A 27192-nucleotide genomic window follows, 5' to 3' on the forward strand; every position below is an offset into this window, starting at 1 on the left:
AAGTCTATCTACTGGTGGTGCTGTCTATTCCACTTTTTTCTAGCTTAGTAACAAGTAGGTTGTGGTCTACTTTGTTGAATGCCTTGCTGAAATCTAAATATATTATGTGCACAATATTTTGCTGGTCTACTAATTTAGTCACTGTGCTAAAGAATGAAATAAGATTGGTTTGGCATGATCTGTTTCTAACAAACCCGTGCTGACTGCTAGTTATTACTTTACTTGTTTCTAGATGTTGGTAGATCTGTTTTTTCATTATCTTTTCCAGTATCTTCCCGGGTATTGATGTTAGGCTGATTGGTCTGTAGTTTCCTGGGTCTGATTTTTTCCCCTTTTTTGAAGATGGGAACCACATCTGCTCTTTTCCAGTCATCTGGTAGTTCCCCGGTGCTCCAGGATTTTTGAAAGATATGGTGCAGTGGTTCTGAGATGACCTCTGCCAGCTCCTTTAAAACTCTGGGATGTAATCCATCAGGCCCCGGCGATTTGTTTTCATCAAGATCAGACAGGTGTTTTCTTACTATTTTTTTGCTTATTTTAACTTTTATTTCTGGTCTGTCTTTTACGGTTATGTTTTTGTTTTATAAGAATATCTCTGCACTTGGTGCCTTCCTCACACTAATAATTGCTTCAGGCTTGTCTTGTAACTACTTTTTTATGATTGGACTGTGAATAATACTAACATACTTCAAAGAGTGAGAGATGACAGATCTTACTAAGTCAGTATTAAGAGTCTGGAACACAGACATTCTTCCATATCTACATCATCAGGGTTTTTTTTAGTTACAGTTCAGGCACAATATATTCATAGTTCTTCATAGATTGAACAATTCCAAATCAGGGACGCCTCATTTAGCAAACCATCAAATCTTTAACTCTTAACCATTTTTGAAGAATTTAGTTCAATGTAGCAATATAACATAGTGTGGGGTTTTTTTTAAAAAAAACTTGCCTTTATTACTTTATAGGTATCCCAAAGGTGCTTTTTCAAAAGGCAACTGGACTTTGTTTAAACAGTTGTGTGTTTTTTTAAAAAGCACCTTAGGGACAACCATGACCTGGATGACTGAGAATCTCCATAGATATTTACCTTATAGATAACACAAGATGGTGAACTTACCTGATACTCCCTCTTACTCCTATTTTCCACACAACAACCACCCTGTGAGGTGGATTGAGTTGAAAGTGAGTGACTGGCCCAATGTCATCCAGCCAGCTGTCATACCTAAAGCAGGACTAGAATGCACAGTCTCCTAGGCCAGCGCTCCATCAAAATAGTTATAAAATATATGTAAAATATATTTAAAACATAAATAATAACAGTAGTGTTATTTTAGAGGCATCTGTGTCATTTAGAATCAAGGTCACTTTGTAAAATAGATGAAAATTTGTTTTACGGTAACATTGCTGTTTAAAATGTTAAGGAACAGATGGCATAAAACCCTCCCATTAGGAAAACTAAGAAAAAGTCAATATTTATGGTGAGAAAAATAAGACAAAGTAGAGCATAAATGTAATATCCAGCCTCCCGTTCTGTTTACCTCAAAGTGGATAAGAGGTTAACCTCATTTTCTTCCTAAGAAAAGTGTGAATCTTTAAAAAAAACACAGAGCACAGTTCAGATAACCTAGTTTGCTTAATCATTTAACAGTTTTTTAGGTAGGAGCCACGGTGGTGCAGTGGTTAGAGTGCAGTACTGCAGGCTACTTCTGCTGACTACTGGCTGACTGCAATTTGGCAATTCAAATCTCACTAGGCTCAAGGTTGACTCAGCCTTCCATCTTTCTGAAGTTGGTAAAATGAGGACCCAGATTGTTGGGGGCAACAGGTTGACTCTGTAAACTGCTTAGAGAGGGCTATAAAGCACCCTGAAGCGGTATTGCTATTTGAAACAAAAGGTTTAGGGTCATACATTCTATTGGATCATAATGACTACAGATCCCTGAAATGAGAAAGATTGGTCCCCCTAGGAACCACCTCAAGCTTCTTTGTGTTCCAGATCTCCAAAGGATTGTTGACCCACTCACCATAATCCAGAATGGGATGCAGTTGCACCATTAAAATGAATTGATCCCACTTCCTTGGGATCTTGCCATTTTGTCTTGGCTCTTTGCCTATGGCAGTTGTGTAGTTCATTGCAACTGGGGAAGTTCTGCTCTTATACAGTATGTAGTGTTACAGCCTTTCTAACCATTGTTTGGAGCACAAGGCTTGTCATGTCTTTCATCCCCTGGCAACATAACATGGCGCCAAAACCCCGGAACTGAGTAAAGGGACCACGGGGACAGAGGAAATAGAATAGTGTGATTAGTAGCTTGCCAATTTAGTGGAGGTAATGATTTTTGGTTTTGGTGCAGAATAAATTGTGGAGGATGTCGTTCTTACAGGATAGCTGACCAGGTTAGACGAGCTGTGACTGACTCTTAGCAAAGAATCACCAAGATAAAAGATTTAACCATGGTTTGATTTCAGTGGCATTCTGTTGTCCATGAAATAACAGCCTACTTAAGCAACTTTACTTTTATTTTGAAATAAAAGGGTGATGAAAAGTTGGTCATCTGGAAGTCATCTGCCATATGATTTAACTTGAGGCGAAACATAATATCAGTCCTTTTGCAATGTGGGAAAGTGTAGAATAGAAATGAAAAGAGATGTATTCGTTTCTGCTATTTAATTGCTTTTCTCCCATTTATAAACCAGGCATTTCAAGCTGAAATCATTGTGAGGCCTTTTGCGACATGAGGCCTACAAAGTAGTCCTTCCTTAACTTCTGACATGTTTGAAATTATAGTGGTGCTTAAAAAGTAATGTTACAGCCTGTCCTTATGATCCATGGTCACAATGTTCCATGGTCATGGGATTGCTATTTGCACACTCCATAACTGGTTTCCAACAAGCAGAGGCAATGGAGGCAATATCACAAGTCATGGTCAGATGTCCATTTCACAGGCCTCTTTGGCGATTACGTGGCATCAAGTTGATGTCAATCTCATAGATAGATTCCCCCCCCAAAAAAACTGGTCCTTCAAGATCTTATCTAGAATGAAATTAAATCAGCTAAGAAATCTGCTCAAGTCTGCTGTAGAACATAAGGAAGACGGCCGCGACGGAAATAAGCAAGAATTGTTACCAAAAAAAAGGGGCTGATTTTTTTTTTTAATCTAGAGAAATGAGATAATATTTGGAAGCAGCTGAGGCAGAAACTCCCAGTACATTGAAGTTTAAGGAGGAAGAGGAGGAAGTATAGCACAGACTTGTTAGATTCTCTTATATATTATATTATATCAGTTGGTTTTAATCTTCCTGGATTTCCAATCTGATCTATCTTCTGCTTTTGTTTTTCTTCTGTCTATTTGCTGAACAGGTGGATAGTTCCTTCCTTTCAGAAAGAGCTTGCTTTTCTTCTTCACTCTCTTTTTGACTTCTTGCTCAGTAAAGCCAGACTGTGTGGAAGGATGGCTATACCAGTGGTGGTATTCAAAATTTTTTACTACCAGTTCTGGGAGCATGGCTTAATGGGCATGGTGTGGCTTGGTGGGTGTGGCAGGGGAAGGATACTGCAAAATCCCTATTCCCTCCCCACCCCACTAACCTGCTTTCCAGCTCCATTCTCCTGTGCAGCGCAACAAAAGAAGACCCAGCCAATCAGCTGGGACTCGGGAGGCAGAGAATAAATGGGGCGGAGCCAGTCAGAGGTGGTATTTGCCGGTTCTCTGAACTACTCAAAATCTCCACTACCATTTCTCCAGAACTGGCCAGAACCTGCTGAATACCACCTCTGGGCTATACCCAGCCTTTCTTACCATAACTCAGCCTCCTGGCCATCTCCCTGGTCAAGCCTCACCTCTCTGAGGCTAGTGCCTAGAAGATGTCATGGAAAGCCCTCCAGCTTGGTTGAATTGAGACTCTCAGGCCACTGTTCTTCTTAGAGCCCTTCCTGTGGTCCAGCCTGGGTGTCTCTGCAACTATACAACACTTAACACTTCATAAAAAATGACTTGGAGGGCCACAGGCAGCCCAGACACCCGTAAGTAAGGTTGTCCCTCCTGGTCTCTTCCTCCTGGATTCAGAATAATAATAAGTCTACTAAAATAAATGGCCATGTTTGATCCTTCATTAAGGGGTGCTTGAATTAAAAAAATATGTTTGCCAAACATTGATTAAATGCTAATTCTTAATAGATTAACTGCATTCAAAAAGACAATTGTTGGATGTTCATTAAAAATGCCATATATATTAACAGCAGCTAGGATTGTATTTGCTATAAATTGGAAGAGTGAGAAAATACCATCACAGGAAGAAATTATTAAGAAAATATTGGAATGTGCTGAAATGAGTAGATTGACATTTGAAATTAGAGAACAAGAAGATAAACAATTTTATGAAGTTTGGGGCCTTTTCTATCAATGGTTAGATAATAAAATATAATAATAGAATATTTAGAACCTTAGGAAACGATGAATACATAATTCCTTTTTTTCTATGATATTATCTTTATAAAATTTTATTAAGATAGACTTGCTATGACTTTATGATTTGCTATAAAATAAATTAAGTAAACTATAGTTATCTCGCTAAAGTATGAATTAATAAAATTATAGTCAAATGATTGTTTAATAATGATATCAGGCTATATAATTGATAATATGAGCTATTATGTAATATAACTACAATGGAGACTATGAAATGGATGCACAAAAAAAGTGATAAACCAACTGTCTGTAAACTCATGAAGGAAAGGATGATGTTTTTATGTTTTATGTGTTTTTATTTGTTGTCAAAATTAATAAAACTGTTTTCAAAAAAAAAATGCCATATATCGAAGTACTGTAGGGTTATAAGAAGAATCCAGGAAAATGGAAGCTCCCAAGATTTCAGACTATTCATAGAAAGGCTAGATTAGAGAATAAGAACTTTTGTCCTTTAAGTCTTTCAAGTACTATAAAGATTCATTCACATCACTAGAAGCCCGGGAATTTATCCAAGTTATTTTTTTAAAAAAACAAGGCTGCAATCATGGGAAAAAATGTTTCAGTGGTTATTGTTGCATGGTAGCTTTCAGCGTACATTCATGGCGTTTCCAACTTAATGCTACTTAGTTCTGCTTCTTTCTCAGGCGCTGTAAGCGGAGATTTCTTTAGAAACCAACAGGATTCTACAAATGCCTGAGAGTCTAGTTATTTTTTGATGGCCTTTTTCATTGATGGTTTCAATCAAGGGAGGCTGAGTTGCAGAACTCTTTTTCTGGAGAATTGAAATATTGTTAATGCTTCTGATGGGATCAGATGAGTGAAAATGGTCCTGGGTCTCCTCAGTTTCTCCACTTTTCCCCCCATATATGAAATATATATGAAAAAACATTAGCTGCAGGTTGGAGAGAGGACAGTTGGGGGTGTCTTGATTAGAACTGGGAAATTGTAGACTATATTTCCAATTTGACAAAGAGCTTCAGCAAGGAAAAAGAACATTGCTTTTGGAACACAGATGCTCTCCAGAGTGCCTGTGCTCTCAACATTCAATACTAATACATGTGTGTGTGTGTGTGTGTGTGTGTGGTGTGGTGTTTGTGTGTATGTACACACATTCATACATAGCCAAAGGCTTCAGTGGACGAGGCAATGGCATTGTCTTACGGAAATGATGATTTCTAGGATTTTCTGAAGATTTGTGGAGGGGATCCTATCTGAAAGCTTAAAGAGATCATTTCTCCCTTCTATTGAGAAACTGATGACTTTTTAATGGGTGAAAGGATACATATACAGCCTACAGGGTGGTAGATTATTCACTCCTGGCAAGAAATTCCTTAACTCAGAGCCTGTTTCCATTTCAATTGTATACTGACTTCCTCAAAATACACTTCAAGAACATGTGTGGCTTCAGATGCCTTCTATTTTGAAGATTTTTTTTTTTCATAATTCAACCATTTATAATGATTTGGGAATTTTATAAGAGATATGTTGCTCTTCCAGTGTTCTCAGATAAAGTTTCAAAATGTAAATAACATAAATAGAAAAGAAAACAGATGTGTCCTGAAAGGAGTAAAATTATTTACAATCACACTGATATCTGATTTGAGACAAAATCTTGCACGTAGAGAAGCGGGTTTAATTAAAATGCCACTGCAATCCCTGTGAGTTCTCTAAGAAAACAGAAGTAAATTAAAGTAGGGGGATTGCATTAAAACAAGATTAATTTAATTCATAGATGGTCTAATGCAGAAGCTTGGAGTACTCCAGATGCTTTGGACTACAATTCCCATACCACTATGGCGATGTTCATGAAACTTTAAAGCAGCAGGAGAATATGGATTGCATCCTTGGTTTAATTTAACTTTGCATTTCCTAATTATCAGAGATCTCACGACTGCGTCAAGGGTGGGATAAGCATCTGTGTAATTATGAAGACCCTGTCATTTTGCTTTAATACCAAACCACTTCAGGATTATTTGAAGCTTAAACTGCCCCCTCCTGGTCAATTGTGTTGTTGAAAGGGGAAAGCTAAGTCTAATTTACACCTTCTCTTATGGCCAACTGTCGATGTCCTCTACCTTCACATTTCATCCCCACATACACTAATTATTTTTCATCTCTATCTACATGGAGGCAAAACAGGACCGAAAGAGGATATGGAGGAACTTAGTTATTACTGGATTATTGATTTCATGTTTCTACAGTTTTTAAGAAATCCACAACGGGCTAGCAAAAGAAACTAGATTATTAGGAACAATGGAGTTGCTCCCATTGCAACCAGGAGCTTAAAATGGAATTGTATTGCTGCTTCATCAAAAATAATTATATCTGGGGTTGGGAGATTAGGTCAGTCATGCTGCTATTAAGTCTGTCTGAAATACGCTGCAGCTTATCTTCAAAAAAGCTTTAAGAATAGGAATCTTTCTACATAGGAGATCAAAGCTTCTGAGAATATGGCAGTAACGGTCCCTTCGTATAGGTATATGGAAGCAAAATAGGATTATGTAACATAGTTACCATACTGATGTGTTAGAAATAGGGAAGTAGTGAAATTACAGCAAACCACTCGTGAGCAATTGCTGCACCATCGTTTTGGAAGAAAAATCCATCTGGTTCAGTTCCAAGCTGGGAGAAAGACACTGGAAACATTATTGGTTATTGGAAAGATGATTTATTGATGAAGCAGAACCACATGTGATTCTAGGCAGCTGACAAAATGGAGTTGAGAGTAGCTTTTACACCTTCTTTGGGCTTTGTATTTGAGCTTCCTGTCCTGTGCAAAAACATGTCCTCTAATATTCTTTTGGCTGTTGTTGAATTCCTATGGGGGTCATGTACAGGTTATGTTGGGGTCATAGCTCACTCTTTAGGCAAAAGAGGAAATGCAAACCCTAGGTGCTTGTCTGAGCTAATCTGGTCAATCTCTGGTTTATTGTTTATCTGAGCTCCCAGGTTTCTGTGATGTTGGAAGTTTGGACTGCAGTGAAGGGGCTTGTGTTCTGAAAGGGTGTTGGGCAATTCCAATTGTGTCCAATGGCTTTCGTCTTGGGTGAGGTGCTGCTTTCTAATCCTACCAAGGAGTTTTGAAACATCCTGTCTTGAATGGATTACCAAATCTGCATTTCTAAAAGCTGGCTTCCTCTATTTCTGCTTGTGGGTAGGGAGACTGGGGTTGGTTTAGGAGCATGTTTCTCCATTTTGGGGAATTATCTTGCCTTTTTAATATTCCTCAAAATATTTCATTCTTCGGGGGCTTTCCACAATAGGCACAGTTGTTATTGGCCCAGAAGCTGGTGTTCAGGACCTACAATACTTGATCATAGAGTTTCTAATGCATTGATCACAGCTCATAACAAAGCATAAATGGTGCCTCCCACTTCACTCCTCTTTAAACCGGTCTTTGCTATTACATTCTCACAAACATGACCAGGTCACACAAGACCTTTCAGGTGCATTTGCATAATGGTTATACCTTGAGGTGTTTAGGAAGGCTGAGTCGAACCTGAAAACCCTGGTTTAGGATGGTTTCTGCAAAGTTAGGAAATGAATTAATTCCATAATCAAAAAGTGTATATTGGGCAAACTCGGTGTAAATGTACCATCCCTGATCAACAGGTTTAAACTTGAACCTTCTGCTTCAGCCTAGCTCTTGCTCCTAAGTGCATTTCCTCTTCTATGTTCTTTCTGCATTCTGTGCAGGAAGAGGCATAAATGACCAACAGAACACTTATGCTTATCCCAAAACATCCAGGTGGGACATGAGTGATCCACCCCTTTGCAAGTAATCATTACCTAAGTTGCTCACCCAGCAGTAGTTTTAGCAAATGCTCCTTAAAGATCAAAGGCCAGCAAAAGCCTGGCAATTGCAGACCTCCAGACATGTAAGGTAAAATGAAAGTTTCTGGCCAGATAGAGTTTCTATCTTTTGAAAGTTTCTAGCTTTTGTTTTGCTTGTTTAAGGCCTGGATTCGGAATAATCAAGCCTTCCTTCTTGTTCTCTTTTGCAGTTTTTAAAGGAGAAGCATGTGATGGACAGCTCCCCAGAAAAGCTGAAGAAGGAGCTGGAAGAAGAGTTGCAGATGAGCAGTGATGATTTGCGGAGCCACGCATGGTACCATGGGCGGATTCCACGGCAGGTGTGTTCCTTTTGGTCTCATTTTTAGGGAACCCTGGAGAGTCTTTTGTGTTCTCTCCGCTTACCTGTAGTACCAAATCCTGCCAACCCTTGATCCCACTCCATATAGTTACAACAGTTCAGCTTTTAATGGGACAAGCTACAGGAATCACGCCTTGAGATTTCTCCAGGTGGAACAAAGGAACAGTTGGTGGAGAAATGAAACATACTGGATTATTCCACGTTTTAGAACACGGTTAGGTGGAGGACTGTCTTTCTCTAATTGTTTCTGCCTGACCAATAAGATCTGGACCAATTGTTGGTTTGCTCCAAGCCAGGGGTCTCCAACCTTGGCAACTTTAAGACTTGGGGACTTCAACTCCCAGAGTTCCTCAGCCAGCTTTGGGTTGGAGATCCCTGCTCCAAGCTGTAAAGCATCGTATGTTGTAGGATTGAGAAGATGGACCTTCTTGTTAGCTGTTCCTGTTCTGTAGACATTGTGCTCCCTGAGGTCTGCATGACCCTGACTCTTTTGTGCCTTCATAAGACCACAAAGGCCTGGTTCTTTTGACATTCCCCGAGGTAGGGTGTAGTGATCTGTTCCTTGAGGGAGAATTGTTGGAAATATGTCTCAGTTATCCATCTCTGAGTTGGTTATCCACCCCTGATACCAGGTGTTCTGCTGTCGATTTTGTCACTTTTCAGTGTGGTTTTTTTGGTTTTGATGAAACTGCCACATAACCACAGAATTTGTTGCCTGGATTTGCAAATTTTATGCTATTTTTTCTGAAAAATCTGCACTTTTTTTAAAAAAGAAACAAGCACGTTTCTAGCTCTCATGCATTTGTCATGAATCATTTTGGGGATCCTTTTTCTGTTGTTCTCTTCGAAACATTTTCTAGAGAAAAGACTTCTAAATTATTTGAAAACATTAACACTAAAGGCCACTATATCAAAAATAGGCCAAATATATTTAACTTGCATAATTTATTCTGATTGCTGTTTGCTTTTCCAGTAGTACGTTATGCATACAACTGGTTAGAGAAATAGCTTAAACCAGGCTGAAAATAATAGTACTGACATTTGCAAAATGCCTTTCTTTTAGGGATTTGGTAAGATAGTTAAAAGCAATAAACTACATTTCTGTTCTCAACTTGGTTTTTACCATGACACCTAAATGAACTTTAGTATCTGAATGAGAAGAGCTGTTACTATTTTAATCTTGGGCAACTAAAACAGCATGAGCTAGTAATCAAAATGCAAATCTTCTTATTTATAACTACTCCTGTGGGAATCAAGCTTGCAATGTTTGATAATTAAAGGTTGCCTGATTAAAAATAGGAAAGACAATTAAAATAGTATTTCATGTTGCAAGTAAATGTGTTAGATACAGGTAAAGAAGCCACTGAAAGAACTGGTTTCTTCATACAAACCAGTGAAAGAATATTGTTCACAATAGTCTAGAATCCATTTATACTTATCTATCAATTTAAATTCCATTGATGCAATGATTCTGCTCTGACTCAGCTAGATTCAATCCAGTATTTTGGATTTTCCAAAATAAAAGATTGTCCATTGGTGACAGTCAGGGCAAAATCTATATCGATTTTATGTTTTAACATTTCAAATTAGTCCGTGCAGGTGGTCTAAAGTTCATTTAAAGTTATAAGTGGTCTTCTAATCAATTTTTAACATCATTTGCCTCTTCTTAAATTTTATATATGGTGTTTATGTTTTCAATATTTTATGTGTACATCACCCAGAGTCCATCTGTGAGGGAGATGTGCTGTTTTAAAAATGAGATATATAAAGAGAAAAAAAAGTAGTAGTATGACCACAGGACAAAGTATCTAATGCCCTCACCTAGTTGTGGTTCAGATGTTTTCCGGAATATGCCTGAGAAATTGGATTCACTGAACTTGTTCTCAATACAAATACAAGTTCAGAGGGAGAGTTTCGATTAGCAAAACCTACAGACTTATATACCACATACCATAGAGCTTTACAGCCCTTCTAAGAGATTTACAGAGTCAGCATATTGCCTCCAATAATCTGGGTCATCATTTTACCAGCCTTGGAAGGATGGAAGGCTGAGTCAATCTTGAGCCTGTCAGGATCGAATTCCAGACTGTGGGCAGAGTTAGCTAGCAATACTGCATTCTAAGATTAAGTCTACCACAAGGAGGGTTTGGTCTAGCAGCTGCAGTCATCTTTCTGTAGCGACAATTTGTAGTTTTGAAATACATGTATGGTTATTGTATTTGTGCGATTAACACCAGGGATAGTTTGATCTTAATGGACATCATGATGGGATTGGGTAACCTATCAAATTGCTACTGTAAATACTGTCAAACTACAGCTGTTATCACTAATCTGTTGTTCTCAAAATGATATAGACTATTGCACCTACCAGCCATGGTCAGTATTACAGGAATTATACTTCCACGTATTGACCATGTTTCCCCGAAAATAAGATCCAACTGGAAAATAAGCCCTAGCATGATGCTCGTAATATAAGCACTACCCCCCCACCCCAAAATAAAGTCCAGTTAAGATCGGCAGCCAGACGGATGCAGTTTTTACCGTATTTCCCTGAAAATTAGACCTAACCAGAAAATAAGCAAAAATTAATATGACCCGGTCTTCTTTTCATGGAAACATGGTAGAAGGCACAAGGCTGCTTAACATTATCAAAGCATTTTATTATACATTTATACATTTTATTAACACTGGCATGTTTAAATCTCATTGTGCTCTGATCACTTTGTTTTCTTTTCCCAATTAATATGCATTCCCTGAATGATTCCAGAAGAATATTAATGCTGATTTTGTAGCAGTCAGAAGGTTAAGAGTGCTTATACAGCCTCAGAGATGAACGATTTTATTGCGATATAGAGTCTCTCTGGTAATAGCTGCAGTACATAGTTGAATGAGATTGAAAACACAACAGGAAACCTTCCATCTCAGTTGAAAACAAAATGATCTAGGTGATTGTTAAAACCTCAAGGAATGCTCTTTGGGAACTCCAGAGTGACGGGTAGAATATTATCAAGTATTACTGAACTGATTGCTGTAAAAGAGAGCATATCTTTTCTTCAAGAAATGGAATTTATCTTAATTAGTCCAGTTTGCTCATTCTTTATGGTAGGGTAGGGTAGGGTAGGGTAGGGTAGGGATTCCTGCTGATTAGATTGTTCCTGCAAAACATTCTTACATTCTAGCCAAGTAACCTTGGTCTTGATTTCAGAAGTAACAGAATCAGAATTATGATTCTCCTCAGGTAGGGGAGTTTGGAACGTCTTATATTTTATAAAGCAATCTCAATTTGGTCTTGTGAGAAACAGGCTTAATATTTTTGTAAGGTTCAAACATGACAGCTAATAAATATCTGCATGAGACAGAAGAAATGAAAATTAAGCTAGAAAAGAAAGAATATATAAATTAAATTCTGGCATAAACCTTAATACAGAAAAGCTGAAGGACTGGTTAAGATCAGCTTCAGAATAATAATAATAATAATAATAATAATAATAATAATAATAATAATAATAATAATAATAATGATGATGATGATTGGCATTGAAAAATTCATCACCAGTCAATCGCAAAAGGCAGTTTTACTCAGAACAGCTTAACAGCCTATGATGATACCTCTAATACTATCAAATCTCCACATCTGCCTATCTCAGGTAGGTGAATAAAAATGCCAAATCCAGTCTGAAGATCTGGCTGACCGTGCAACAAACTATAATATAACTTACTGTTTTTGCTGAATGGTTGTCAAACAAATACAAATCATTTTTGGTTTGGAACATATTTTTAATGTTTTGTAATGCACACTGCATTTTAAAAATATTACTTTTTATTTAAGCAAATTATGCGGCTGCCCAGCTTGCAGATTTTGACTCTGGGTTGCCAATATAAATAAATAAATATATAAAACAAACAATAAGTATACGGACCAAAAAAAGCATAGCATGAAACAGCACAAAGTGAGGCCAAACCCAATCTATTCAGACAATCGAAACTATTTGACATACAGGCCTAAGAAGGAAAAAAAATTCCCCAACTTTTTAAAGATTTATGGAAAGCCAGCAAGATCAGCTCCATTCTGAAGGGCAAGGAAGGTGCTGGGTCCCCTTAATTGATGCTGTTTCAGAGAGGAAACCCAGTGCATGGCCGTCCTGTTGGATCTCATGGGATAGGCAGACAGAATTGGAGATAACTGATCCCACACATGATCTCTAGCTCTTCTACACTGTGACATGAAGATGGTTGTATGTGTATCTTTACTAAAAATAGGTAAAAGTTCCCCTCACGCATATGTGCTAGTCATTTCCAGCTCTACGGAGATCTCTGTTACAAAACCCAAGAGCCAGCGCTGTCCGAAGATGTCTCCATGGTCAGCATGACTAAACACCGAAGGCACATGGAACACTGTTATCTTCCCACCAAAGTGGTCCCTATTTTTCTACTTGCATTTTTACATGCTTTCGAAGTGCTCGGTTGGCAAAAGCTGGGACAAGTAACGGGAGCTCATTCCGTTACATAGCGCTTGGGATTTGAACCGCCGAACTGCCGACCTTTCTGATCGACAAGCTCAGCGTCTTAGCCACTGAGCCACCGCGTCCCTATCACTAAAAATATACCAGGGGAAAAACAACTGACTGAGGGGGGTCTAGCCATAGATAATTTCCTCTTGTTTCAATCAGGCATGTTTTCTTTTTTTCTTTTAAAGGTGTCTGAGAGCCTTGTTCAGAGAGACGGTGACTTTTTGATTAGAGATTCTCTTTCCAGTCCTGGAAATTTTGTCCTTACCTGTCAGTGGAAGAACATTTCTCAGCATTTCAAGATCAATAAATCTATCTTGCGGCTCAGCGAAGCTCACTGCCGGGCGCAGTTTCACTTTGAAGACGAAGGCTTTGACACCATCCCTGGCCTGGTGCGATGTTACGTAGGAAATCGCAAGCCCATATCAAAGCAGAGTGGAGCGATTATATTTCAGCCCATAAACAGAATGGTTCCCCTGAGATGCCTGGAGGAGAAATATGGGGTGTCTCCAGTCCTGCCAAGAGAAGAGAGCATTCCAGAGGGGCAAGTAGAAACCCCACAAAGACTGAGCCTTCATGTGTGCAATCGACAGGCGAGAGAGTCCACTTTAGCCAAAGGAAATCTTTTAAGGTACTGCCACTCGGTTTCACCAGAGAGGGTTGTTGTGTGTGAGTTACAATGCTGAATAGCTGGGGTACATTTATGGATTGGTTTGCAAAATCACTCCCTTTTCGTTCGTTCAAACATGTTGCAGAAGATCTGAAACTGAACCAAAAGGTATCATCTCTCTGAAAGCTGGAAGAGAGCTCTGAAGGCTGTAAAAAGCCCTTTAACCCTTTGCTCCCTGCAGTGTCACTTTCAAATCCATCTCAAGGTTGTATTCAGTCAAGTGGCAGAAAAAAGCAAGGGACTCTTTTTGCTTCTCTCCACTACAATATACAGGGATGGAGGGAGGGAGGGAGGGAGGGAGAGAGAGAGAGAGAGAAAGAGAGAGAGACTGAGTTAATACCTTGTCAAGAAAGGGGATTTGTATTATGCAAAAGGTTCAGACTCAGCACTTCCTAAACCGTCTCTGGATTTGCAAGCCAATGTCTCATTTCTATAGCCATTTAAAATAATTTTAAGCAGGTCCAGAAATCCAGTCCACAAATTTCCTGAACTGTTTTGTTGTTGTTGTTCTTTGGCTGCGTTGTCTTAAATAAACAGGCAAGCAGATTGACCAATTGGAAATACCTTCATTGGTGTGTGTGTGTGTGTGTGTGTGTGTGTGTGTGAATTTAAATCCTTCTTTGCTTCCTGTGGAAATCTGTGTGGTTCCTTTCTCATTTTCTCAAGTAAAGCCAGTGAAGTAGGCTAGGTTGAGTGTAAGGACATGGTTACTGTGGGAAAGGGTGAGCTGATCTTACTACCCCAATTTTGATATTCAGATCCAACCTCTGCAGTTTCAGGGTTCATTCATACCATACCACAGTAGGGTTCATTCATACCAGTATTTGATTCCTAGCTAATTTAACCATGCCTTAATCCACCGACTAACCTAATCTTCTGAGACACAGTGAACCATAAACAAACCAATAGTACAGGTTCACAAACAGTTGGGCTTAGAGAGAGTTGATTAGTTTGTTGTACGTTGTGTGACATTTGATAAATGCCACCAAGACTGCTTATAATGAAAGCTTTAGGGAGGCTTGATTTCTTAAAAGCTTTACCCTGTTTTGGTTCTGGTGCACAGAAGTTAAACAAAAATAAAACATTAAAGACAGACTTATCTGTCTTTGTCCATTTAGATCAGTGTTTCTTAACTTTGGGAACTTCAAGAAGTATGGACATCAATTCCCCAAATTCTCCAGCCGGCCATACTGGCTGGAGAATTCTGGAAGTTGAAGTCCACACTTTTTAAAATTTCCAAGATTGAGAAATACCGGCCAAGACAAAGTCCAACATTTGAAAGACCAACAGTTACTTTTAGACCAGGGATTTCCAAAATGCTGTTAACTTTTCTAAATTTTGAAGCTGTAAGAATTTTTTTTACTTGCTCCCAGAGGAGCATCCACTTCCTGCACGTGCCCCGCTCTCACCTGAACAATCCGGGCAGGTTTGCTGCAGGCCTCTGAAAAACAGTATTTCTCTCTCTTTGGAACTTTGTATTTCCCTTGAACCCAATAAGGTATTAGAGAAAATAGATCAAGTGCGGAGGGATGAAGATGGATTCCCCAAAGAGTTGAACTACATTATGCCAATTGCTTCCTTCTTTCAGAAACAAAGAAAAAAGTGGTAGCCAGCCAGCATGTTTGGATCGCATGCCGGAGAAGCGATTCCCCTTAAAGACTCATCAATCAGAAAGTTATCTGCCAATAGGTATGTTTGGCCCACTCTAAAAAGGTAAATGGAGTTGGGGCAGTAGGATGCTGTTAATATATCTTCTGTCTATAAAATACCTATATGGATTTTTTTCATCCATTCCTTATCCTACTAGAAGCTCAATCTTAGCCAGATTACCTTCCTAGTCTTAATTTAGTGATAAATACAGTTTGGCCTGTTTGAGTCCTTAGCTATCTGTGTCTTATTTGGGTCATGGGAATGGTGCAATTTAGATAAAGACTGCAATCTCATCCAATGTACTTTGAGGTAAAAATCTTTAGGATTGCACTATACAGGAGCTTATTTGCTAAATAACATTTGAGGTAAATTTCCTAACTGTCACAAAAAACAGTGAGCTAAAGAGGCATTCTAAAAAGGATGAAATAAACAATGCTCCAGCAGATAGCAGAAACTAGCCAGCCTTAATTGCTTTGGATAGCTAAGCAGAATTTGCTCTGGTTAGTACTCAGGGGCAGCATGATGGCTTGGCAGTTAAGCCACTGGGCTTGTGGGTTGGAAGGCCAACTGCCAGGACTAGAGAACTTGTGTCAGCTTTGGAAGCCATATTGAGATTTGATGCTCCCACACTGACACAATTGAGCCTGAGAAAGTGGGAGGGAGGAATTCATTGGAGTATATCTAGTTAGACAAAATAAAAAATATTTTGTTCGGTTCAAGGTCACTGAGTGTGGCATATAATGAATTGGGAATCTTACTTTAGGACGGATGGTGATTGGACCATGTGATGTGGGGATGGCTAAGAGGGGATTTGTAGTTTTGACTTTTGCAAGGAAGCCCTGAACTTTCAGTTTTGGGATTCCACAGATGTGCCAGTTACTATCAAATAAAGGTACCTTTGAGATATGTCTGCCTCAGAGTTATTGATTGGAATGGAGGGTTGCTGGAATGCTGCTGACACATTGCAGGACAAGGGGAGCGCTTGTCTTCACCTTGCTCCTGCTCACCTAGAAGTTCAAAAGTATGCAAATACAAGTAGATGAATAGGTACCACTTTGATGGGAAGGAAACAGTGTTCCACAACGACATGCTGGCCACTAACTATGGACATGACTTCGCACAGCACTGTCTCATGCCCACGGTTATAGAGATGAGCATCTAGTATATAGTTAGCAATGACTAGCAGAATAAAATCTGCAGGGCTTTCTCAGTATTCAGGTGGGAGGCTATGTGGGATTTTTCAGAGCTGCAGGATAGATTGAGAAGTTGAAAAAACCATTGTGAAGGAAGGCAGTAGTAATTGGCGAAAACACCCAGAGTTAAACTCATGATTTATACTGACTGTTTGCTAGTATGATTTGATTGCTTATTGTACCCTATGACTATTATTAAGTGTTGTACCTTAAGATTCTTGAGTCTTGATGAATATATCTTTTCTTTTATGTACACTGAGAGCATTTGCACCAAGACAAATTCCTTGTGTGTCCAATCACACTTGGCCAATAAAGAATTATATTCTATTCTATTGAACTATTAACACACACACACCTGACTGTACGGTTTTGGTTTCTTTAAAAAAAGAAAACCAAAACATAAAGAAGAAATAATAAAATCTATGGCAACCAAGTCTTTCATCCAAGCTTCTCCTCTTCCTCCAGAGAATGATAATGATGTTAGCTTGTTATAGCAGAAAACATCTGTCTCACAGATGTATCCCATGTCCAGAGAATCAGCATGACCCTTAGGGCCAAAATATGATAAATTGACAAAACAAGAGGAATTGTGGGCCTCAGTACTTAAATTAAGTGATAACTTCATTCCCAGTTCCCAGTTCCTCTTTATTTTATGGTTTCCTTTCTCTCAAGAAAGCATTTTGTACTTCAAAATGTTTTTTTGAGCAATTCCTCTTCCAGTCTCTGAGGTAGCTGAGAGATTAAACTATTCTCTAAACTGCCTATTGATAATTTCCAAGCTTCCAAAAGCAAAATAAGGAATGCAAAACACAACTAATTATAGAATAATTTTTTCAGAGTGAGAGAAATAAGACCAATCTTTTCTTAATTTGTGAGGTCTAGTTTTAGCATAGTACAAAATTGTTACCATCTAAGTATAACCCTGTCATGTTAAAATAAGATATATTCCTCCTGAACATTATTACTAGCACGGGTACCGTTGGATGTATATCTGTGGTGTATCTCTTCCCTTGTTTGAATGTTTCCCCATTTCCTTATTCATTCCTCCAAACAGTTTTGAGGAAAAAAGAAGAGTAGAAGTGGCTGAATTTGCCTCATATTACTTTAACAGGATAAGAAGCTTTGATGGTCTCTCCTACTTTGCATGGTGATATTGCAATTCAGCCAAGTATCTTTTATGTCAGGAGAACCTTTGCTTGTGGACCAGTTGGCAAATCCTGAACTTTAATAACTCTATAAGTGTTGTCCTATATTTTAAAGGCCATTGGCTTTTCTGATGACACAGGGGCTAGTCTCTGGAGTTAATTCCATTCATAAAACCTCATATGCTCAGCTTTCCTTTTCTAGCAAAATGTTCTTTTCATCTTAGTGAGTCACGAAGTCCTCGTTTCTTCTTTGGCCCATCAGAGTCAATTATAGATCAGCTCCTTTTCTAAGGCCTGGAGATTTTTCACTGCTGACTGTACAGCCGGTAATATCTCATTTACCACAGAGTGATTTCCCACCGCAGCTGCTTTGTATAGCTGGGATGTCGACGGGGAGAGGACGTAGATGGATGGAATTTGTCACTCAAGTGTCCCTCAGCTCTGCATCTTATGTATGTGGCATTCAAATTCAAGTGATCTGAAACATTTTCCACAAGGAAATTACAGGCCCGGGGTGGAGAGGTAATAGAAAACTCATGGAGCTGGCATGCTCACTATGTTCACAAATGAAAATATCTGTAGGGGAACATATTAAAGATGTGGCACCCCTATGTAAGAAAGTACAGTATATAGCTCATATCCCAAAGCTTAAGAGAATCCCATTCTCCTCTTTCCGTATTGTCCCAATAAAAAGGCTCAAGCAAAGCTCAAAGTCCTAGTCCACACCTTTTTCTCCAATGTGTCCAAGTTATTCAAAATCCGTGTTATGAATAAATGTCAGGACTTTCATATCATACCCTCTTTCATTACACTCGCTAAGTCTTTATATAGGTGGTTCTTCAACTTATGATCACAAGACTTCTGTTGCTAAATGAGACATTTGTTAAGTAAGTTTTGTCCCATTTTACGACCTTTCTGGACACCGTTGTTCTGTGAATCACTGCAGTTGTTAAGTTAGTAAAATGGTTGTTAAGTGAGTCTGTCTTCCCCATTGACTACTTGTCAGAGGGTTTTAAAAGGGGAGCACATGACACTGGGACATGGCAACAGTTATAAATATGAGTGTTACCAAGCATCAGAATTTTGATCATGTACCCATGGGGATGCTTCAACAGTCGTAAATATGAAGAACACTCATTAGTCACTTTTTTTCAGTGCCATTGTAACTTTGAACTGTTATTAAGTGAACTGTTGTAAGTTGAGGACTACCTGTATTTGGATTCTTCTCTCTAGAGTTTCCCTCCTTTCTTTTTGATACCTCTGCAAAGTGCAGCTTACTGCTATCACAACCTTCAGTTGTGGTGTGGAATCTGTTCACTTCGGTGAAATTACCTTGTTACAGAATAATATCATATCCTGAAATCAGGCAGAATAGTAGACAGGGAGGGAGTAGGTTTGGTCCAATGCTCAAGAAATAACATGGTGTCATGCCCCTGGTGGAGACTGACTCTGAGGCAGAGGAGGAACAGCCGATAGGGAGTGGAAGTGTGGCTCTGGAGGTTGTGGAGGAGGCTGAGGAAGGGCAGAGGCCGGCTGGGCAGTCAGAGGAAGAACCAGGCCCATCCCCTCTCCATCCTAGGTCATGCAGGGAGGAGAGGATAAAGGAGAGATGTGGTATACTCAGGAGGAGATCCTCTTCACAGGGTGCAGCTGTGACAACTGAATAAGAGGACGGACATGCGTAAGGATGAACGCTGGAAACAAAGCATGGAATTATCTCTAGTTTATGATTTCTTTCTGAGTTTGGCGTCCTTCCCAGTGTGTGTTCTGTTATCTGTGGACGTCCTGCAGCCCTTATCTTGCCTGGTTTGTGTTGCTTTTTCCCTCCTTCTTGTAACTGTTTGGGAGTTTTTTGTCTTCCGTCAAGGATATTTGAAGTTTGGAAGCAAAGTGAAGGAATAAAAGGGGCTTCACTGGGTTTTTGTGACTGTGTTTGTGTTGTATCCCACCCTGGGTCATCACACATGGCTATGGGTATTCTGGCAAGGGACTTGAGGAATCTCCTCCCCCTCTCCTTTGACTTTCTGATCAAGCTTTGGTCGCCTTCAATTTGATACCTCAAATAGCAATGTCACACTTCTTTTTCTCCCACCCTTTTCTTTTCAGGTTCAAGATATCCTTCCCAAGGAACGGAAACTGAAAACAGTCCTTGTACAAAGTCTCCGGCTTTTAGAACTGGCAGTGAACCTAATCTGAGCCCCCTGGTGTTCCGGAGATTTGCTTCAGAGTTGCAGATTAGTGATGCCCTCAGGGGTTCTGACAGCCAGCTTCATTTGAGACCTCCGCCAAAGCCCAGTAAACTGCCATTTCTGAGGCCACTGCAAGGCTTGGATGTCCTGTATGGTGAACTGAATGCAGCTTTTCCCACAGAGGACAGGCCCACAAAGCAACCTTTATGTCCGACGGACAGCTTTGTAGAGCATCTGACAACGAAGGACAATGGGACACATTCATCCTTGATCCTGGATGACAGTGACTCTTTGCTGAGCTCTGTGGACCCCCACACAGCTCAGTTGGAGATAAGCAAAGAGGCTCCCATCTTTGTCACACCTGCCATTGAGAAGGTCTCTGGCTTCAGGCCAAACCACTTTGAGTCAAAACTTCTTCCCCTAGAAAATAAGCCCCTGGAGACCACAATGTTAAAGAGAGTCAAAGAGATGTTTGTGAATCATAATGCAAAGGTCATTGCCCAGCATATACTGAAGATGGACTGCAAGGTAAAAAAAAAAATCTTTATTTTTAATTTAAACAAGGTGGGGGTTATTTTAACAGCTATATTAAATCAGACCAATGGTTAATCTGGTATTCTGTTTCAGGCACAGCTAGAAACAAACGTATTCTGGATTTAGAATATCACACACTCTAAATATACATTTATTTATGTATTAATAATGCAAACACAATGTATGACTCACTCTGGAGTCACATAAAATAAATGCCAAGCCTACACAAATGGCACTAACAATAGATCCAACCAAAATAATAATAATAATCGGCAAGAAAAGGCCCAGGTGAATAGTTTTTATTATGTACAGAATAAGTGATGGAAAGAGGAACCTCAGGCAAACTCCTCTAGGGAGGGATATTCTGAGAATGTGGTGTACCGTGCTTTTGCGTGCTGAATGAAGGATCAAGTCTCTACGCAGAAGCTGCAGAAGTTGTAGAGCTGGTCAGATTATAAACTGAAGGGTGATCCTGAATGGTCATCAGAGGGCAGCAGTGTGCTGAAGTTGGACATATCTCTCAAGGCTTTGAGCAGAGAATTAGTTCTGTTGCACCCGATTTAAATTGTGGCTATGCCCAAAGACACAATTGGATTAAGAATTGTAAATCCGGAATATTATTTGCCCCCAAATATATTGGTAGTTATTTGAGAAATGGCCCTCTTCTTGCACAAAAGGGATGAGATGAACAAGTAGTTCTGGACATTATCCCAGAAGGCTAATTTAGAAACATACTACCTTAGGAAGCCGTTATGTGTTTGGTTTGGTTTTCTGATGTTGAATGAATCCACCTATAGTGGTTTGTAAACTGTTTTTTGTGGTTCACAGTACTGTAGCTGAGCCCAAGCAACTTTGGTTTATTCAGTAAGCAGAGTTAGCATGATGGGGGTCAACCAGACCATAACTTCCTATCTCAAAACAGGGGTCTGGATTTGATACTCTTCAAACTGTGTTTTTTAATTGCTTTATGTTGTAAAGAAAGGAAACTCTTGCAAATCAGCCAAATAGGCAATCTATTGATAAGGAGAGAACATATGGATAAGGGAGAACTCTTTGAAAGGAGGGATAGAATCTTGTCTAAATTCTAATGTTTCCTTACTTGATAAAGCCTAATTGACCAGGGTTTCTTGATATAACTTGTCCAGAATACATTTAGTTCAAAGCCAATTAAGAACTCCAGAGCGTCCAGTGGAACGTTAAGTGTGCCCTCTAGTGGACCTAATTTTTGAACTAATTATATGGAGCTGGTTGCCTTTGGAGGAATTTGGTGGAATTAGGAAAAATTACTTTTCTTGCCTTCAGTTTGGAATATCTCATAGAACTCAACCACTCTGTTTCTTACCCTCCATATTTTGGTGGGGATTTTTGTTCTTCATGTTAGAGATTAATGGGGAAGTTGCAGGAACATCAACAAAGAGCAATTTTTATCCTTGGCAAGAAACTAAAAAGGTCTTATCAGATTTGTGCTTAAATTGCTAATCTCTTCTTGAAATTTTCTGGGACATAATGTGAGAATAATTGCTGGTATAGGTATTTCCAGGATCAAATTTGGAAGTATTTCCAAAGCTGACAGAGCAAGCCTCATAGCTATGATTATTCTAGTTTTTCCCCACTCTGATGCTCTTCAAATATACTAGAATTTCTCATAATACTGTGGCAACATGGTGCCTATCTAGAGAACCAGGCTGATCAGGGGTGGGATTCAGAAATCCCAGCAACTGGTTCGCTGCCTAGTTGCTGGGTGGGCGTGGCCATGGTGGGCACGGCCTACTGGAACTCCCTGTTTCTGGCTTCTGGTGGGCCTCCGGAAGCTTCCCCCGGGCCTCTAGAAGGGTGAAAACAGACTCCCCTGGGCTCTGGAGGCCCTTCGGAAACCGGAAACAGGCCCGTTTTGTGACTTCTGCTTTTTCTGAGAGGGCCATTTTTCACCTTCCCAAAGGTCCGGAGGCTTCCCCCGGGCCTCTGGGAGAACAAAAATGGCCTCCTCTGGGCTCTAGAGGCCCTCTGGAAGTGGGAAACAGGCCAGTTTCTGGATTTCTGAAAGACCCATTTTTCTCCCTCCCAGAGCCTCTGCGCAGACCCTGCACTTACCTCCATTGAAAATGGGACACATTGAGATTCCTGGGCAGGGCAGGGTCAGCAGGGCCAGCTGGTCAGTTGAAATACATCCAGTTCGCCCAAACCGGTAGAATCCCACCCCTAACACCGATTCCCCCAAATGAGGGGGAAATCGGTCTTGGAGACTTGGTTGGAAAACACGCTGAGCAGCCTTCTCTAACCTGGCGCCCTCCAAACGCGTTCAATTACAGCTCTCAGAATTCTATGTAGTCAATGAAAATTGCATGTGCTGGCTGGACATTTTGGAAGCTATAATCCAACTCAGCCTGGGAAAGGCTACCCCAAAGTATCTAGAATAACTGAGTCAAGGAAGGCAGGGAATTAAATATAGTCCTTGTTGCAGTGATGTGTCTTCCACGCTACCTTTTGATGATAATGACATTCCTTTGAATCTCTGTCAGAGAATCTCCTAAATGTCAACCGGCATTACTTTCACCCAGTTTCCTGGAAAGATCACGCTTCTTGATGTCATTGCCTTTAGTAGCCCTCTTCTAACCTCCTTTCCCTAAAAGTATTAGAGACTTATTAAAAGCAGCCGTCTGTCTGGATTGTCGAAATCATGTTGGCCTCAGCTGTGATCCTGTGCACTCAGGCTTGAAAAGACCTTCTTGTGTTCTCTTCCTCATCATTTAGAGCACTCCATTTGGAGACTTCAATCTATATATACGGGCCACTTAAATTGAGTGGAGAGGAATCGTCTGTTTCCTGACATCGTGTTTGTCATGGTCCCAGGAGGGGCTCTCAATGAGATCAGTTAAACACAATAGCCCACTGGATCCATTATTAAGGAAGGCGGGAATAATATCACTAATGACATCTAGTGCAACCCACCTGCAGCCAAGGGAGGGTTAGGTCCCTAATGAGGTTGATGCTGCCTATTAAGCTAATGCTTCAATATATGACTGTCATTAGGATTGTGGGTGGAATGCCTAAATGCTTTTCTTTCCTTCAAAGGCATTTATTGGGAGTGAATCCCCCAGTGACAATCATGCATAGGATCTCCAAAATACATTGATGGCTTCTGATTCTTATATATACGTTTTAGAGAAACATTTATAAAGAAAAGCGTGCACACACAATTACGTTGTTGTTTGTCAACAATGTCAGTCTTATTTGCTTATTTAAAACCTTTTTTATAGCCACCGATCTTTCAGCCAAATCTGGGAGGCTCCAATCGAAGATTAAAAGACATCAAAAATCATTTTAAATTTAAAGCTATTAAAAAAACACAACCAGTTAAAACATAAAACTTTAAAAATAAGGGTGACATGGCATCAGTCCGTGTTAACGTGCCACCTAATCTTCTCCCAATGCTTGTGGGAAAAGCCTTACGGGAAACTAAAAGAATCAATTTTGTAATGAATGCCATACTGATTAACTATTTTGATTTGGCAGTATTTCTAGCCTCCCCAGATTCAGATAAGCATAAAAAAGATCAAAAATGAAAGTACAATATAAAGCCTCAATATAACTGTTACAATATCATCACTTGAAGATTCTCAAGCACAGCTCATAGACAGGGTAGGCTTAAAAAGCAAAAATAATCAGGGAAAATCATTATCTTCTAAAAAAAAAGCACCGTTCCTTTCTCTGGGGAATTGAAAGAGCCTTTAAGTTTGCAAAAGGGAAATTGGAAACCAATCCAGAATTAAAGTCAAAACACAACCACCTTTATTGTAGTTGGGGTGACAACATGTGACAAGATGTAGGAAGTCTGAGAGACGGCAGACTAAAGAAATCCAGAAAGCTAACTATTTAAAAAAAACAACTGGATTTTCAAGGATCCAGTGTGTTTTGGTGTGCTGGATTCTTTGTCAGTGTTGAAACCAGTATTTTAGGGAGAAATGAGTGTGCTTGACCCAAACAGGAGTTATCTGATTCACTTTGCATTAATAAACATCTTTAAAGCACATCTGTTGATGCTTACTCCCTGCTTTCTCCTTGCATTTAGCAATGCAGTAAATGTATTTTGCTGTTTTCTCTTAAGTGAATTCTGACATAAGTTAATTGATATTCTTCTCCTGAATAATTAACCTTTCCGTTTGATCTTTATAAGCTTTGCCTGACCTCTGCTTTTCTTCCACCATAGAATACATTTGTGTAATCATCCAATTGGTTAATTGTTCAATTTGTATCCCTCCTGCCACAATGCAAGTGTCAGTGTAAATAGAGCACCGCAGTGGTATCCCATGGAAGTATTGATGCCATCCAGATGGGCTTAATTTCGGAAAACTCCTGCAACATGTGCCTTGAGAACAGCTTTCTCAAGCTGGTGTCCTCCATAAGTCTTGAATTGCAATTGCCATTATCTCCAGTCAGCAAAGCTAAGGAGAAAAGAAGGCTTGTTTTATCTATGACCTGAGACTGTTTCCTAGGTCATTCTGACAGTTGTGAGACACATACACCTCTGGGACAAGATTGGTTCAAGGATGTTAAGCCCCTATTAGTGAATCTTCAAGTTGGTGCCCTCTTTTAGGCATCCCATCATTTACACGCATTTACCTACCAGTATATTTTAGTGAAAATATTCCATTCAGGCCCGGAAAATGCTTGTAAATGGAGAGCGACATTTTTGAACAGGAGGATAGTGCATTGCATCATTGGATTATGTATAATTCAGATGAAGGGGGTTGAAGGGCAGTCAAGAGACCACCTTGAGGACAATCAGAGAATGATAAATGGGGGGAAAAAGGGCAGAAGTTCCGAAGGAAAACATCAGAAGAAAGCTTAAGAAAAGTTAATCAACTTGTAAAAGATTTTTATTCTCTCATATGTTGCATAATTATACATATCCAAATGAAGAGATAAAACAATAATATTACAGATGCAGATAGGGAAGATTTTAAATGAAGAAGCTAAAAACTGATTGGGAAAGAATTAATTGAAGCCCACAAGACTGGAAGAGTTGATGGCTCAAGAGAGCAGATCCAATATGATAATCACAGGTCTGGAACTTGAGGCAAGCTGCTCTTGGGGCAAACGTGAAATGAAACTTTTAGTCTAGAATTACTGGGCCTCATTAACTGAATTTTACTGAGCTCTGGATGACCTTTTTTGTTTTATAATCTCTCTTTTTCCATCATCTTCCCCCTCTTCCCCCCAACCTCCAGGCAGTTGATGCTCAAAACTATAAAAGTTTTAAAAGCATGCATTCCAAGAAGGTATCCTTCGCTCCATTGCATGCTTTAAATTTAGCATTTTTGTAATGATTGGCAGAGAGCGCTTTTCGATTAGGAAATAGATGGTGAGCAATTGTCCAGAGTGTTTTAAATTGTAATTTTCTCATATCCCAAAGGCAGCATTTTGTCAGCTGCACTAGGTAAACCAGACTGTGGAAACAACTGCACAGAATGTTCAGACTCCTTTTATTGAGATTGGCCATAATAACAGAATTTTGCAGGCCTGGTTGAGCTATTATATTGCCTCTTCCTTCTCCCTCTCTCTCCTCCACCTCTTCCTTATAGGTCAGTGAATTGGGAAAATGTCTATGTGAGCTCCTTCCAAATGTTATGTGAATGTTCTGGGTTTAAAATGATTTAGCTGTTGTTGCCTTGGCATATTACCATCAAGTTCATCTTGCTACCTTTATACATATTTCCTCCTATCATTCATTGCTTTTCTCAGAAGAGCTGCTGGGAGCAGAAGGACACCCAGGCTCTAAAACACTAGTGAACCAGAGGAGCAACAACCAATCCCTCAGTAGTACATATCAATATTTGGGTATATGTTCTGTAACCCCAGGTCTTGGCAGTGAGTTTTGTAATGGGGACGCTTACTGTTATCTGCTACTCTTTCTCTCCAACACTTTTTCTTGGAAGACTGAGCTAAGGGAAAAAGATCAATTGATTGGGTGTAGATGATTCACATGTCACAACTGAGATTGCCTGCAATTAGTTTAACTTGTGCATGCCTTCTGTCAGTTTGGAGTCAAATTTAACCACCACCACCCCAGGAATTAATTCATTAGCTTATTTAAACGCTAGTTTTGGGGTTTCTACAACAAACTATTCTTTTTCCTTCCTGAAGCATTGACCCAGTTGAGCATACTAGTGATAACAGAATGATTATTTGGGGAGGGGGGAGTGTTCACCCCTAAGTGATGGAGGGAAAAGCTGTCTCCTTAAGTATCAACGTATGGGAAGTGGGGAGGACACAGCTGTTGAGTTCAATAGGTCATTGGGTAGAAAAGGTGATGGGCAGGGGAGCTGGACCATAGGCCTCTGGCAGGAGCAAGCAAGAAGGTTAAAGGTGCATTTATGCCTGATAATGCAGGGTTGACAAATCCCAGCTCATACTTGAGGTACCTGCAGGAAGTGTCAAGATGTGGGTTGAGCTTGTGTGATCAAAGCTCTACCCCCCTTTGTGTTTGTGTGTGGAGGGCAGAGGGGATGGCTTTGAAGACAGGAGGAAGAACTATTATCAAGGCAATGGGTCAGATAAACAGGGCTTAAGCCTGGGCCAAGAAACTTAACTTGAGAGAACATCTCAGACAAGCCTCTCTCCAATTCAAAATAGGTTGTAGTCTGATCTGTCTTTTTGTGAGCACAATGTTGACAAGCA

The 27192-nt window shown here is 39.7% G+C and overlaps 1 protein-coding gene across 3 annotated transcripts in view; it reads left to right on the plus strand.

The window, feature by feature from the left end:
• The window catches only part of BCAR3 (BCAR3 adaptor protein, NSP family member), an 87731-nt gene that overhangs the window by 51153 nt on the left and 9386 nt on the right, over positions 1-27192 (plus strand). For all 3 annotated transcript variants that reach the window (XM_087930218.1, XM_087930219.1, XM_026700364.2), the window contains 4 exons: positions 8477-8605; positions 13322-13764; positions 15392-15492; positions 19898-20508. In XM_087930218.1, coding sequence (XP_087786344.1) covers positions 8477-8605; positions 13322-13764; positions 15392-15492; positions 19898-20508 — 1284 coding nt within the window. The remainder of the gene's footprint in view (positions 1-8476; positions 8606-13321; positions 13765-15391; positions 15493-19897; positions 20509-27192) is intronic.

The sequence above is a fragment of the Pseudonaja textilis genome, chromosome 3 (genome assembly GCF_049901715.1).
Source record: "Pseudonaja textilis isolate UNSWEBS1 chromosome 3, rPseTex1.2, whole genome shotgun sequence".
Taxonomy (NCBI): Eukaryota; Metazoa; Chordata; class Lepidosauria; order Squamata; family Elapidae; genus Pseudonaja; species Pseudonaja textilis.